General features: G+C 40.2%; 1 protein-coding gene across 1 annotated transcript in view; it reads left to right on the forward strand.

Moving 5' to 3' along the window:
• The window catches only part of CRIM1 (cysteine rich transmembrane BMP regulator 1 (chordin-like)), a gene marked incomplete at both ends in the record, with an annotated part of 82456 nt that extends 70498 nt beyond the window's left edge, over positions 1–11958 (forward strand). The window contains 4 exons of the mRNA XM_008593882.1: positions 3539–3695; positions 6417–6538; positions 7736–7945; positions 11743–11958. Coding sequence (XP_008592104.1) covers positions 3539–3695; positions 6417–6538; positions 7736–7945; positions 11743–11958 — 705 coding nt within the window. The remainder of the gene's footprint in view (positions 1–3538; positions 3696–6416; positions 6539–7735; positions 7946–11742) is intronic.
• Positions 11959–15863: the final 3905 nt, after the last annotated feature.

Raw genomic sequence — 15863 nt, forward strand, 5'->3', positions numbered from 1 at the left:
AAATTGCCAGTATTCCAGAGTTTGAAGTATTGCAGCAAAGAAGTGTGCAACTATAGAGGGCACCATCCACGTTACATTCTCTGTGGAAGTTATTCTGTACTCACTTATAGTAAAGAATGAGTGAGGCTCTCTACAGTTATGCCTCATCTTGGCCCTAGGAGCAAACATCTCTTTTTTTCCAGAATGAATACAGAGTTTACTATATAGTTCATATCGACCGGCCATAACGTACAGTCCCTACACTTTGCCATTTTCTGTCACTTTCTCTTCACTAGTAATTTTCCCCCATGGATTAGAAAGTGATTTTAGATCACAGTAAATTCATAATGCTGAAAAATTATGAACATAAAGCCATCCTTTTTTCCACAGTTGCCTTGAGTGATACTAAAGCTTTTCAAACAAACTTAAAAAAAAAAAAAACAAAGCATCCCAAGAAGGTTGCAGCATTAAACATAGGGAGGCGGGCTCCTGATTTTCATTTCGTTGTAATTCTGAACTAACATCTATCAGGGTCAAGATTGGGACACCATTTGCAATGCTGCATTTCGTTATTTAAGAGTCTCAGGAACTTCATGGCCATCCTTAACTGATAACAGTTTGGCAGAAATTGCCAGTATTCCAGAGTTTGAAGTATTGCAGCAAAGAAGTGTGCAACTATAGAGGGCTCCATCCACGTTACATTCTCTGTGGAAGTTATTCTGTACTCACTTACAGTAAAGAATGAGTGAGGCTCTCTACAGTTATGTCTCATCTTGGCCCTAGGAGCAAACATCTCTTTTTTTCCAGAATGAATACAGAGTTTACTACATAGTTCATATCGACCGGCCATAACGTACAGTCCCTACACTTTGCCATTTTCTGTCACTTTCTCTTCACTAGTAATTTTCCCCCATGGATTAGAAAGCGATTTTAGATCACAGTAAATTCATAATGCTGAAAAATTATGAACATAAAGCCATCTTTTTTTCCACAGTTGCCTTGAGTGATACTAAAGCTTTTCAAACAAACTTAAAAAAAAAAAAAACCCACCCTTTTATGAATAAGGTTTTTCTGAACTGTCTGTTCTGCTCTTCATTTAAATGTTTGCCTTGATGGTTCATTTCTCTTAAGAAGAGTCCATAATTGATATACATGGATATAGGGCTACCTTCCACTCTTTAATGTTCTCTATTTCTGAACTAGAAAATGATATTGTGATATGTTTAGCAAATGTCAGTACTTTGGGAATTTTCAGTACTATCAGAATAAGTATTTTTCATGCCAGTGTTTCTCTGTTAAATGCAGTAGTCTTGATGAGGGTGGAGGAATAAGTAGCGAGAACATTGATTGATGTGTTTGTTCAGCAAGAATTTGTTGAACACCCACTCCATGCCAAGTACCGTGACAGTCCCTAGACTGCACACAAAGAAAACAGGGCCTGGTCCTAGAGCTCCCTTCGTCAGGCAGCAGAATGGTGACAGGTCAGATAGTAGCGTGCAGGTGAGTGGTCCCAGGTCAGGGACGCACTGGAGCATCCTGCTCCTAGGTGGCAGAGACAGTCTGCTTCCTGGTGAATGACCTGTATTTTTGTCTAAACATGGCAGCCTTTATTTGGAATTCTCTTCCATTGCAAAGCAGAGGAATTTTTATCAAACTGTTTAAACTTGAATGGCGATACATCAGTTTTACTTAAGGGTGAGTGAAGAACATTCTAGATCAGGGTCTGTGGACAAACTTCCATATTACAGGACCAGAAAAATAAAAGCACAAAGGTGCTTGGACTTCAGAGTTTCAAGAAATTTAATCTGCAAGGATGCTGACTCTGAGAAGTTCTAGGAGTGGTTTTAATCCATCTATTTGCCAACCATAATCCATTTGCTATCGTGACTTTAAAATTCTTGTAATAGAAAAATGGGTTCACAACTTAGATCTCTGCATCAGAGAAGAAATGTGGCTATGAAAGTCTTCTCCCTCCCTCATCATTCTCTTAAAAATGGGAGGTGAAAAACAATGACCTTTCAAGTCATATAATTACAAATTTTTAAATGAACCCTTTAAAATTTCTCTTTTAAGGATGCATATTAGTAATCAGTTGCTTCACAGTGTGATACAGACCCACGAGGTTATATTAAATATGTGTAATGAAAGGTTTATTATAATGGCAGAGTAGAAAACTATACTGTAAATCACATTTTCCTTATTAAAAAATTGCAAGTAAAATATGCAAGCATTGCCAGCTAAAATTTACGAAAGGTGCTATCTTAAAATATTTATGTAGAACGTGGACCCATTTCACCTATTAATTGTACTTAAGGTTTAATTTTAGATTATAAGATGTGTGTGTGGAGGGGACAGATGTGTTCTGTTTTTCCTAGTGACTTATGCATTATTGCAAATTTACACTTAAAGGATGTTCAGATAAAATAAAAATTCATTTATATTCCAACAATAATAATCTTTACTTCCCATCTTACCAGTCTGTGCAGAACAACATTGAAACATTGTCGTACTTTTGCCATCGCTGTATCAACTTCCCTTCTTTAAATTTGATTGTCTTTCAAATTGTGTATTTAACTCAGACAGGTCTCAATCTACTTCATTTATATCACCAAGCATACTTTTGTTCCCTTAACATTTTTGTTCCCTCTATTTCTCTAAGTCTTATATCATCTTTTAAAATCATTTTAGAAGCTAGTATCTCTAGTACTTTCTTTTGCCAGTCACTGTTGCTTCTTTCCTTTTTTTTTCCTTCTAAAATAATATTATAACAGGGGACAGTTAAACATTACTGCAGATTCTGCTAACGGGACAGTTTGAACAATTCACATAGCGGTTAGTTCAACACTGATATGGATATGTCTTTGACACATACATTTTTAGTCTATGAAGTATATCCAAATACCCAGATATTTGTCAGCTTATAGGAAAAAATACCTAAATGGAGCTCTGAGTACAGTATTTCACTTTATATCATGCTGTAAGATATGTACTTTTTTTAAAAGGAAAGGTAAGAAATCCCTTATGCTTGCATACGATATGCAGTGCTATACAAGTACGATACCATCTATCACACATTAGAGTAAATATTATGTGAACATTTAAGAATATGCATTATCATGGGCATGCAGTAGAAATAAAATACTTGTATATAATGAAACTTGGAGAGTAAGTTTCTAATTCCTACATATTAACGTAAGTGTCGTCAGTGGTTTGAGGTGACTAATTAAAACACGTGAAAAAATGCACTTAGTGTGCATAATAATTAGTAATTAATAGTTACCAGCCTACTCTTCACTCGAAACCTACCAGATTTGAGCATACTTCAGAAATCTATTTTTCAGAATTTAACTTTATTTTGTATATTCCTACCAAAACACAGTCATGCTGTGACAACCATGAAACAGCACCATCTATACTTTTTAACTATGACTGATGCTATGGTAGATCTGAGAAACTTAAATCTATGGAAGATTGGAGGATTTGGGGAAGGCATTGGAGCCTCGGCATGTTCTGGTCTGTTCATCTTTGGAAAAAACATGCTGTCTGTGTGTCTTCACAGGGGAGGAGCTGTGCGTGGGCCTTAAACGAGGCTGCACCTTGGACTGTCCCTTCGGTTACCTAACCGATGCCCACAACTGTGAGATCTGTCAGTGCCGCCCACGGCCCAAGAAGTGCAGACCCATAATCTGTGACAAGTACTGTCCGCTTGGATACCTGTACGTATTGCTTAATTGAGAAAACCTCTTATTAAGTGTAGCATGAGGAAATGTTCATACCTGTTTCATTGGCTGTTTTATGTGTGTTTTTGAATGAATCAGTGATGTACTCAGTCCAAAATAATCTGTTTTGTTAGGAGATTCAGAAAGCAGAGAAAGGATTGTGTCTTTAAAGATAAGAATCAAGGTTTTACTCTTATTTTTTTGGGGAGATCATCCTCTGGGCCTGTTTTGTGAGACTTCCCCATAGCGAGGTCCTCTGGACACTGCGCAGGGGAATGGGAGATGGAATTGTCATGGGGTCCCGGTGTTGTAAGTGCCTCCACTTCTCACAACTGCCTGAGGGACTATTTTGTGATCATTTATTTAATCCATACTCTCAGAGCGGTTGACAGTCAGTCATGCACAGTACAGAGCATTCTTACCTGGTACGCCTACATATCTTATCTTGGAGCTAGTCAACATTTCATAGTATTTTTTCTTTATGTAGCAGTAGATCCTATGAATTCCCTTGGAGATGAGGACCCTGACTTATATTTTACAATATTATTTATTGAGTCAAACTCCATGAAAATCTGTATTTTTCCAGGGGGGCAATAGACACATCACATTTGTTTCTTTAGTGCCTTTATTAACACCTATTTCTGCCTTTATATCAAGTTGGTCCCTTTAAAAAATCACCTTTAAGAATCTTGCTTTATCATTCTTTCCTTTGCTTTCTTCCATTTCAATCTTTCTGCCTTTCCAATTTGATATGTTTATGTAGTGCTGGTATTTATAAGGGGCTTACATCCATCACCTCTTGCCTATCTTCTTTCAGTCATCTTTTTTATTCTTCCTTTTGAAAATTCTAGTTTAGTGGGGGGATCTTATTTCTAATTTTAGTTGGATAATTAAATTGGGAACATTGTTCTTAAAAATTACCAAATAAACTAATAAATCATCATTGTCCTTAACCCTAAAATATAAATATGATACCAATAAAAGAGGAGTTATTTCTTAGCTTAACTACTAATGTAAAATAAAGGATCATTATTACGATGGTAGCTACAGCCACTTGCTACAATGTTATGGTAGCTCAGAATCAAGGGTGCATTCAAATCCAACCCTCACCTTGAAGGGGAATCTTTTAGAGGATTGTAGATTTCCCTTTGTATTTCTGTCAGTAAGTACATTCAGGGAGGACCCAGTTGACCACCAAGGATAATTGAGTATTATCATTGTACTGACTGTAACATGTGTTTTGAGGACAGCTTCCAAAAGAGAAATCTTGGCCAGCCACCTTACGAGAGTGGTAGGATGAAGGCAGCCATTGTTGCCTTTGTATCTACCTGCTCAGTGAGCCATTACTGTATGCATGCAGCAAGTGCTTACAGAAGGGGTGGGTTCAAGGATAGATGGATGGATGGGCAGACAAATGAATGCACAAGCAAATCAGTCAAAGTCTTGGTAGATCTTGAAAATGACACAGTATAGGACATGAGTATGAATAATTCATTTAATTCATTGTTCTCATTATGTTGAAATAAATAAGTAGACCCTAGTGGTCAGTTCTCATTTCACCTAGCAAAATGTACTTTGTCACTTGGACAACTGTCGCTCGTTGGGGGTTTTCCCACAGGGCTATCTTCTTTTTGAGCCCCTTCACTTGTTCAGGATAAGAAAGAACAGGAATTTATTTTAGTCAAACACCAGTGTTGGCCACTTAATGTTGTTTCGGATGAAACATGAAGATAAAAAAGAGTAACTCTTCCTTCTGTGAGGCCCAGGAAGCTGGGCAGAGCAGAGCCTGCAGAGCAGCTGCTGAGCCCAAGAGTCCTCATTCCTGCAGCTGGGGAACAGAGGAAAAGGGGGTGGGTGAGCTCCTTTGTAACAGTCAGAGTCATCCTCCTTTTAGAGAAAATAAGGAATTGTTGGTAAGAATTTTTTGTCCAGAAAATCTCCATTTAACCTACTGTGATTTTTTTATTATAAACACATATTTATTTAGAGTGGTCTTTCTGATCAGCCCAAAATTTGGGCACTCTAGGTTATTAAAGGAAGAAAACATTCAGCCTTTTTCCTTTATCCCACATGCTTAGGTCACACCCCATGGGTGGAGAATTTAAAAACTGATATTCTTTCCTAACTGGACCTCAAGAAGTAATTACTGGACACTGGCTGTCAGACTCTGAAGACTTTTATTCCCTATCAGTATTTATGTAGCATTTCCAGGATTATTGATCCTTAAGTTCTCCTTCTGTCTTCTATAAGTCTCAGTAGATATCTTTTTTAAATGTTTACTAATGTCTGGAATTGCTCAAAAAATGTGGTCAGGTGAAGAAGCCTGTGGCTCTAACAAAAGGAATTTTGCCCCTAATGTTAGTCTCCAACATTGAGCAATAATATATCCTTCACCTTCCTATTTATGGAGTTGCACATTCATCTTTGTGTATCGTGGTACCACTTTTCCTGATTCAATCAATAGTCATGTCACTAGGCCTCTGACAGCCATATCACAGAAGCACGTAAGTGCTTGGGCAGTTCTCAACCTTGGTTATGGGTGGGTGGCAGTCATGGCCACAGGGAGCTAATTACACATCACTCCAGGAGTCTTTGAGAGGAAAAGTTAGGTCATTTTGCTTAATGGCAATATCATTTCATTGACCCTTGGTCTGAGCACTTGAGCATCATTTGAGACTTTTTGATTTTCTGACCTCTGACAAAATTTTAATTACCCAGGAAGAATAAGCACGGCTGTGACATCTGTCGCTGTAAGAAGTGTCCAGAGCTCCCATGCAGTAAAATCTGCCCCTTGGGTTTCCAGCAGGACAGTCATGGCTGTCTTCTCTGCAAGTGCAGAGGTAAGTGTGAGTACAGCATCCTTACCTCTCAGTGCAGCCAGCAGAAGGGCACCAAGACAGCAGAAGGGCACCAAGACAGCAGAAGGGCACCGTGTAAATGAAATGGTTTAAGTGATTGCTGCCAACTCTGACACAAGTGTCACTTTCAATGGGACCATCCCACAAGACTCCCTTTTTCTTTCATTTTAATGAAATAAAAGCTCAGAATAGAATTTAAAGTAAGCAGGTGATGGATAAGCACACTGGCCAAATTAATCACTTCGTAGCTCTTCACCTTTGCTTGTGTCAGGAACTCCTAAAACACATTTATCTCAACCCCCATAGGATCCCCTCCTGTGTAGGAGTAGAACCTATACAGTTGATACAGTAAAGATCCCCATTTCAAAGCTCTTGAGGGTGAGTGTAGATAAAAAATCTGCCCATGTATTTCCTGGTAACAGAGTTTTTCATAAGAAACTTAGACTTTGGCTGAATAAGCACCTGCCAGTCTGTAGCTGTGTATGAGCACGAATCCTAGGTATCTCTGTTGCCTGAGACTTCCTGCTCCAGGGACTTTCCTGAGGTCATTGAGCATGCACCCTGACCCTTGCCCTGGCTCCAGCCCCACCACCCATCCAGTATATCAGAGTTGTCAGCGTGATCCACAGATTAAGCAATAAAAGATCCCTAAACTGTTCTATGTTTTCCTCATAGTTGGACAGTTGTTGCTTTCGTGGTGTTTTTAAGGGATCAGAGTAAATAAAAATCTAGTCACCAATACAATTGTTTTGCTGAACGAAAATCTATTATTTGCAAAACCCAGGATTTCCCTGTTGAATGAAGCTTCTAGAGTGAATATTGTACATATATTAAACATATGCATAACATACATTATAAAATCAGTGCTTGTTTATTAGATAAAATATGAAAAAGTGGAGTGAAAGGAGTAAAGAATCAGCCATAATACTACCAATAGGAGAGGAATGTATTCACAGGCTTTTTTCTATGTCTTTTTTTCTTTTTTCAAAATTGAGAGCGTATAGAGCGTATTAACTTAAATGCTTTTCATGAGCCTTTCCCGTGTCCCTAACCTGTCCTTCGTTGACATGATTTCTGGTGACTTGATTTCTGGTGACCTTCATATCATGTAAGGACATTGCAGGCTGTTTCTTCTGTGCAGTAGCTGCTGCTTTACCAGGCTGCCTTCTGTCTGTCCAGAGGTCCCTGCTTCAGCCGGGCCACCCGTCCTGTCAGGCACATGTCTGTCCATGGATGGCCATCATCATAAAAATGAGGAAAGCTGGCATGATGGGTGCCGGGAATGCTACTGTCACAATGGACGGGAAATGTGTGCCCTGATCACCTGCCCAGTGCCTGCTTGTGGCAACCCCACCATTCATCCTGGACAGTGCTGCCCGTCATGTGCAGGTAAAAGCTGCTGCTGTCTTGCGTGCTCCATAAGCCAATGATTTCTGCCTCACGGGGCCTCAGATGCACCTGGAACTCTGGCGAGAACACAGGGGATGGCCCCACAAGGCTTTTCAGCTCTCTGTGTTTTTTGTCAGCAACAGCCACAGAATCATTCAGGCCCTAGAAATGATTAACCGTAGACTAGAGAAAATTCTAAAGCTCTGGAAACTGTTCTCCTTGTTTTTGAATGGCTTACTCAATTATATTGGTCTCTGAACTACATTTTTGTAAAGGTTTGTGGGCTTACGTACTTAAATTCCAACTCTCTATTTTACTGATGGTGTATTAAGGCAGGATGTCTTTGTTAATTTGAGGAGATTGGTGCTGGTTTTATTCCATAAAAGTTTATCACTTATAAAGTTATATATGAGAGGGAGAGAATTATTGAAATCTGTGGCTAATGCTCTTTTTTAAATTAGTGGGCATGTGACACTTGAGAAATTTAGAATGACCACACATCCAAACCATTTGAGATCATAATGATGGTAATCACTCAAGTTACTAGAAGAACAGAACAGATTTGTAATTCATGGATGTCTTAATTATGGTTGTCAATGACAGTAATTATTACCATAATACCTCATCTAGTGCCTTTTATCCAAAGAGCTCAACGCAGTTTCATATCTATTATTTCTCCCTCTGTGAGGGAAAAATACATTTAGGCAGTTCTTCATTTGGAAAACAGACACAGAAAGATTAAGTCTCTTAACTCAAAGTAAAATTGTGTGTCAGCTGGCCAGGGAGAAAGTAAAGGCTCCTGATTCTCACATCAGATTTGTTTTAAAGTTTAAATGTGCTGTCAGATTTTGGAGTTATGATTCGTTTCCTCTGGTTATTCCTGGTCCTCTATCTCCCTGTGACTGACTTTGCCTATGCAAAGGGTACTAGTCAGGATCCTGAGGCCTGGCACAGCAGGACTAGCCTGGGAGGGAAGGTGGCTCATGCTGGCCAAGCTGCACCTGCCTCGACTGCCATGGCAAGGGATGGGAGAGGGGGACACTCAAAGTCCGCTTCATGTCTGAGATTGTGCACGCCTCCGTAACCACAGCATCAAAGTGACAGGCAGCTCCAACACCCCTTTAAAGGACCAGATCGCAATGCAAAAGTGATGGCTTGTTTTGTTTCCCCGTAGTTCAGTTAGATGTGCTCTGTATCAAAGCTCTTTCCTTTTTTTAGATTTTGCTAGTTAGATGTGAAAACCACTAGTGTCCACTGCATTAGAAGGTAAACGGGCAATTTAATGAGATAGAATTCTGTTGACTTTTCAGGAAAGGAAAAATCATTTGTTCCCATGAAGACCCATGCTTTATTTATAGGTGTGAGTGTGTAGAGTGTGGATTTGCACCTGGGTCTCTGCTGAACAAATCCTTCCTTGGTGAAGGATTCTAAGACTCAGACTGGTAGAAATGCAAAGACATGATTAAGAATAGATAATTGAGCTAAGATCTGAAAGTCGGTGGAGCCAGAAGTATTTTTCTCTATTACAGAGATATGGAAAGTATTTATACACACACACACAAAGAGTTATTGACATGTTATTGTTGGTGTGTGAATATCTAGATATCCATGTACAAAAACACATTCCTATATATGAATGTGTAGAGGTACATTTTTCCAAAAGTCCTTACTTTAGTGGATTGCCATATGTGGATTATTCTGACTAGAGACCCTAGAGCTGTTATGTTCATGGACTCCTACTTTAAAGAGTATTTTTCTCCCCTCTTCCATTCAAGAGTCACCTGTTTATCTTGCTGGGATAAGTGAGCAGCTCCTGAACTCTCCTGGTAGAAGATTCCCCAAATGATATTGTTTCTCAGATTTTTTCTCTCTTTCTCACCCTCTCTGCCTTTCAGTTTTTCTTTCTTCATCTCTCTGGCCTCTCCCATGTCTTGCCTTAAGGCACATAGTATAGCAAAGGGATTAGCAAAATACGACACCTGGGAACACACATGTCCTCTTTCTTCTGACCTCTTCCCTACATGGCAGCATTTAAAGGGGCAATAACTGTCAGTCCTCTCTAAGCCCCTCTTGAAAGCAATAAGGGAGCCTTTTCCCAACATTCGTTCATTGATGGTCTTCGGAACAATTTTTTTTTTTTTCTGTAAACCTCTAGAAATGCACTTCATTTATCTTGTCCCAGCTCAATGTTCATTTGAATTACCTTTTCTCTGCCATTCCTATACTGGAAAGTTTCGAACGGTTGCTTGTGAATGTAAGTACTGATTAATGTCAGATTTCTATGATATGTCCACTTGGTCGAAGTTCCAGTCTTTAGGGGCCGGCTCGTGGCTCACTCGGTAGAGTGCGGTGCTGATAACACCAAGGCCGCGGGTTCGGATCCCATATAGGGATGGCTGGTTGCTCACTTTGGTGAGCGTGGTGCTGACAACACCAATCCAAGGGTTAAGATCCCCTTACCAGTCATCTTTTAAAAAAAAAAAAAAAAAAGAAGTTCCAGTCTTTACTAGTCCCCAGGAGATAAAGCTATATGAAAAGTCACTGGAATCAGTCCACACCGCTTTATCTCCTCAGTGTAGTTGACGCCCGCGCTGACCACCTCTTTGAAAGTGACAGCCCCAGTGCCCTCTTAAGGGTCTTCAGCTGTGAGCAGCCCCGCACAGACAGGGTTCTTCTCCTGGGGCCCGACTTCCCCTGAGCTCCAAGCATGAGCTAGTCCTGGTGTCTCCAGACCGTTTCTCAGCAGAGGTCAACGCTGTCCACACCTTCTTGAAGCGCTTGTTGTATTTGGATTACACGAATGTGGTTTCTGTCTTCCTACTTCCCATTTCCTCAGCCCAACTTCAGGGCGACTCCCAGTACCTCTTCAGACATTTTCAACAATAAATTCCCTCTCTATCATTATCCTCTCACCAAGAGACCCAGACCACCTCTCCTCTGGGGAAAGAAATCACAGTTCTCATCAGCCTCTCAGCATTTGCCTCTCTTATTGATGGTATCACCAAGCAAATGTTTAGTCTCAGGTGAGAGTTTTCAGACTGTTGATTGTGCAGGAGCATTCCTGCTCAGTTTGCTGGCTGGTTAAGATTGGGGTGTGGCCTGCTTAACAGCAGGGCATATTTCTAAACATAAAAGTAGTCAGGATCCCAGAGATAATGAAGTGGATAGGACATAGATCATTTGGAAGTTTTGTTTAATCTGGAGGCATGTCCATGATCCAAACAGCCACAGACTTGGGTTTCTAGTTTCTTGTCTGCTCTTAATACTCTGAGCCCTCAGTTTCCTCATATGTAAAACAGAATAATTGTACCTACCTCACAAGGTTGATGTAAAGAGGAAATTAAATGAATAAATGTAAAGTGCTTAGTGTGGAAATAATTGGATTTAGTAAATGAGAGGTCTTTATTCTAATAATAGCATCCAATAAATTAGAGGTCTCTATTCTGGACAATTGCTACATATTCTCAGAGATGTCCAAAGAGACCCCTTTTCTCCTCTCTAGAGTAGGAGTTCCCCGCCTTGTAATTTAATTATCTTATTGAATTCTCTCATTACTGTTGACAGACTTGAAACCACTTGAACTTCAGTTCCTGAGATTAGCTCTGTGTCATTGTCTGTTTCTCTGCATGGAATATTTTATTTTATTTTCTTCATTATTTCTTGATAAGAATAGAATGAGGTACTCTTCAGGCAATTCATCTTTTCTGACCCTTAAAGCAAACAGCACCAGATTCTGCAAGAGTTGGAGGGCTTCAGATGAATAATGTCTTGTGGCTTGATTTTGTGTCATTCCCCAGATGACTTTGTGGTGCAGAAGCCAGAGCTCAGCACCCCCTCCATCTGCCACGCCCCTGGAGGAGAGTACTTTGTGGAAGGAGAAACATGGAACATCGACTCCTGTACTCAGTGCACCTGCCACAGCGGCCGGGTGCTGTGTGAGACCGAGGTGTGCCCACCGCTGCTGTGCCAGAACCCCTCACGCACCCAGGACTCCTGCTGCCCACAGTGCACAGGTAACAGACGCAGTGCCTCAGAGTACACTTGGTGGGGGAAGGACACAGCTCTGGGTGTTGTCATTGTGCAGGACCAGTTCCAGGGGAGACCCCCGTGGGAGCATGCCAAACCCAATAACCCGGGCAGGAACATCTGGCAGCCAGCTTCCTAAACTCATTCCCTTCTATGGACCACATATTTATGCAAGCAATATGCCTTGTACCTGAGATGACTTTGAAAAAGAAAGGAGATTTTTTTCTTTCTGCCATTTTTCTTCTTAACCCTACATCTCAAACTCAAGGAATATACCTAAGTAGAGACAGTCCCACTGCACCAGATTATTCCAAATGATTATAATGTGAAAAGTCATTTTTGTCTTTAACAAATATGAAGAACAGTGATTGATATATAACGCAAATAAAATTATTTTTTAAATATGAGGGTGGTGAAGATACTTTGAAATATGCATAATGCCACCCCTCAAACCTGTTATGATTAAGTTAAGATCCAAAAATATTATGTGATTAGCACTGCACATGTGTAAGAAGAATTGTTACCTTCTTTTTATTTCTCAGATAATTTGACCTTTAGCAAGTAAATTTATAGTCATGAAACAAACATAATGAAAATTTTTCAGGATTTTAAATGTAAGTTACTGGTTTTATTACTGAAATAGTGCTCCTTCCTAGTTAATACTAGAATATAATACTTTTTCAAAAGATATTTAATCTGATATATAAAATGTCCAAGTTGACAGGACAACTAGTTTTATTTTGTTGTTGCTTAGTCCTCCCATCTTTTCAACTTAAATCAATAACCATTTACCCGTTAAACATATATTCTCAGAATATTTCTGCACAGTGAAACGTAAACCCTCGTATTTTGTTACTTTTTTTCACATTGGATTATCTAGTCAGCTGGCCAGAATCAGTTGTTCTGTCGTTATATCCGGCAGAGTCCGTGTCTAAGTTCTTCATGGGTTCAAGTTGATGTTATTTTTTAAATTGCATCAGGTGAGCTTATAGGGATAGCCACATTATTTGCTGTTGTCATCAGGCACTGAAGCTACGGTAGTCACGTCTTAACACAGAATCTTTGGTGTAATTAGCAGCCATGTTAATCTGAGAAGCTTAACTAGTGCAACATCTTTCCTAGTATAAGAAATAGTTCATATGTACTATATTTTTAGGATATGCATGACCTATCCCTCACTATATTTTTATCATTTTCACTGTTTTATTCAGATCTAAACCTGGTCAGTGTTTTCCTGGTAATGTATAGCCAGGACTCTATTCATATCCTCCTGGGAGAAACCACTTTAAGTGGTATCTTCACTGGTGGTAATGAATTTATATATGTTTAGATATTCATTTTGCAAATATTTATGGAATGCCTGAATTGAGCCATGGGAATCCTGAGGTTAATAAAAACAGACAACCCCTGTCCTGTGGAGCAGTAGTCCAAAAGAAGAGCCAAACAATCCAGTGTGCCACATTCAGTAAATAATGATAATGTAAGAGGAGTGCCTTGCAAGGGAGGATTTAAGAGCGCATGTAACCCAAGAAATTAACTAAAGAGCAAGTACCTTGGTGCACAGGAGCTGATTAGGGGAAGGGCAGTGGGAAGAGACTTCTCCAGGACCACTGGCCCGGATTCACTGGACCCCTGGGTGTGCTAAGTAAGGTGTGGTTTTTTAGAGCAGGGCACCACCAGACGTGCAGACACTCAGACGCTCACCGAGCAAGGCAAGCAGTCTTCCTTTCCATCTTTCCAAACAAGCACCCCTTGTGTGCCTGATTTGACGTCTTATTTATAAACTTAGGCCCAAGCGACTATCTTTTTCTTTGCATTTTACTTGAGAGATACTTCAGTGATATCCTTCATCTTAAATACTAGGCCTTTCTGTTTTGTATGTCAGTATTCCAAAGGTTCCACTTACATCTGTGAATAACAGCATATCTAGAATCTATATTTTCAGATCAGTCACCTACCCCATAATGGATCTTTCTGGAGTTTCCATTCACAGCTACATTGCAGCAATAAAAAGACTAAAAGTTTTAAAACTCAAAGCATCAGATTCTTCATAAATGTCAGTGGTAGCACTGATAAGTGGTATATTACCCATCTAGAAAAATTCCATCTCTAATCTAAGGGTACTTGCATTCTGAAATGGTTCAAAAATGAAATACACGTACAGTGGAGTTACAGCTCTGAAGAGCTGCATCCCTCGTGGTGGTTCTGACTCTAGGACGCTTTGTCACTTGCCTTCGCCTTGCCCTCTCGTCTGGCCTGGTTGAGAGTGAGGTCTGGTAAGGAAACAGGTTCATAAAGAAAGATGGAGCATCCTTGCAGGTGAGCTACTTCACCAGAGTGAATACAGTGGAGTTACAGCTCTGAAGAGCTGCATCCCTCGTGGTGGTTCTGACTCTAGGACGCTTTGTCACTTGCCTTCGCCTTGCCCTCTCATCTGGCCTGGTTGAGAGTGGGGTCTGGTGAGGAAACAGGTTCATAAAGAAAGATGGAGCATCCTTGCAGGTGAGCTACTTCACCAGAGTGAAAAAGCGAGAGAGTAGAAGAGCACTTATTTCTTTTTTGTAGCTTTTAAGTTTTTCTTTTATTCTTTATTTTCTACAGTTGGAAAAAAGCACAGCATAGAAGAGAGAGGGAGGTAGAAAAGAAATAAAAAGAATGAATAAGCACAAGTAAAAAACTGGTGAAAATAGAGGAGGAAATGTTTGGAAGCAGAAGTATGCAGAAGATGGTCTAGGACAGGGACAATAGGAAGAGAGGCCCAAAGAAGGATACCATGGGCAAGACTCCAAATGACCTTTTCAGCCAGGTTTGGTTAGGAACCTCCTGCCTGGTGGAAGAAGATCTGCAGACTCTGCGTCTCAGCTGTCACTGCCAGCACATCCTGGTGTCCTCTGGGGTCTTCTCTAGGCCTCAGTAAGCGGCCCCCAGATCCTAGGGTTTTCATCCCCTCTGTCATTTCATAGCTTTATCACTGCCGCCCCTGCTCCCTCTTCTAAATTTTTAGACCCAAGGCTGAGTGTTTCTTGCAAGAACTAAGCTCATGTAGCCCACAGAAATCTCGTGGTGATTTTCAGGGCCTAGTGCAGACAAGAATGAGTTGCCCTTATTTCTAGCCAAAGCAAAAGTTAGCATTGGTCTATCCCTTAAAGAAGAAATTACCCCTAGACATAGATGACCCCAAAAAGGTTACTGAGAAAGTAATCCCATCTTACCATCTTTAACCCATGTGGACGAGATCTGTGGAATCATACCTGAAATAGGACCTAGAGCGCATTTGGAGCAGTGGTACATGCTTTTTTCACGTGTGACTGCTGCCTTGGGGACTAGTAATAGACACACGGTTACACAGTTTTAAGGAGAGAGTGTGGGCCGATTCCTTTACACTGGCTTCCCTCTGTCCTTCAGAGAGGGCCCAAAATGAAGCAATGCCTTGGCCCTCAAAGAGGCTCTTGTTATCAAATCAAACTTGTTGGTTGTAGGGTGTAGTCATGAGGCAGATAGAAGAAAATGGGACATGTAGAGCTTCCGCATCATGTGATAACTACATGTCTGTCTCATTTACTTCTATTTCATGGCTGAAAATAGCAAATTTGATGAAGCTGATTCTGAAAGGAATGTACAGTGACTCTTTTGAGCATAAATGCATTGAGAAAATTTGGTTCTCTTAGAGGTTTGCCTGATAGGACTATCATGGCTGTTTCTAGACTCTTGAGTGGTGAAGGTGATTGGAAGTGCTTATTTTTTGTCAGTGGGATTGTGACATTTCTAAACTAGGAACCTAACTAGTTTACATTTCCTTTCTTATGTCTCAATCAATTTCTGCATGGGTTTACAATTTTTATTGATTTTAGTGGATACTAATGCCTGAAGAGATATCTGGGTTTTCTGGGGA

This window comes from Galeopterus variegatus, unplaced genomic scaffold (genome assembly GCF_000696425.1).
Source record: "Galeopterus variegatus unplaced genomic scaffold, G_variegatus-3.0.2 Scaffold9812, whole genome shotgun sequence".
Taxonomy (NCBI): domain Eukaryota; kingdom Metazoa; phylum Chordata; class Mammalia; order Dermoptera; family Cynocephalidae; genus Galeopterus; species Galeopterus variegatus.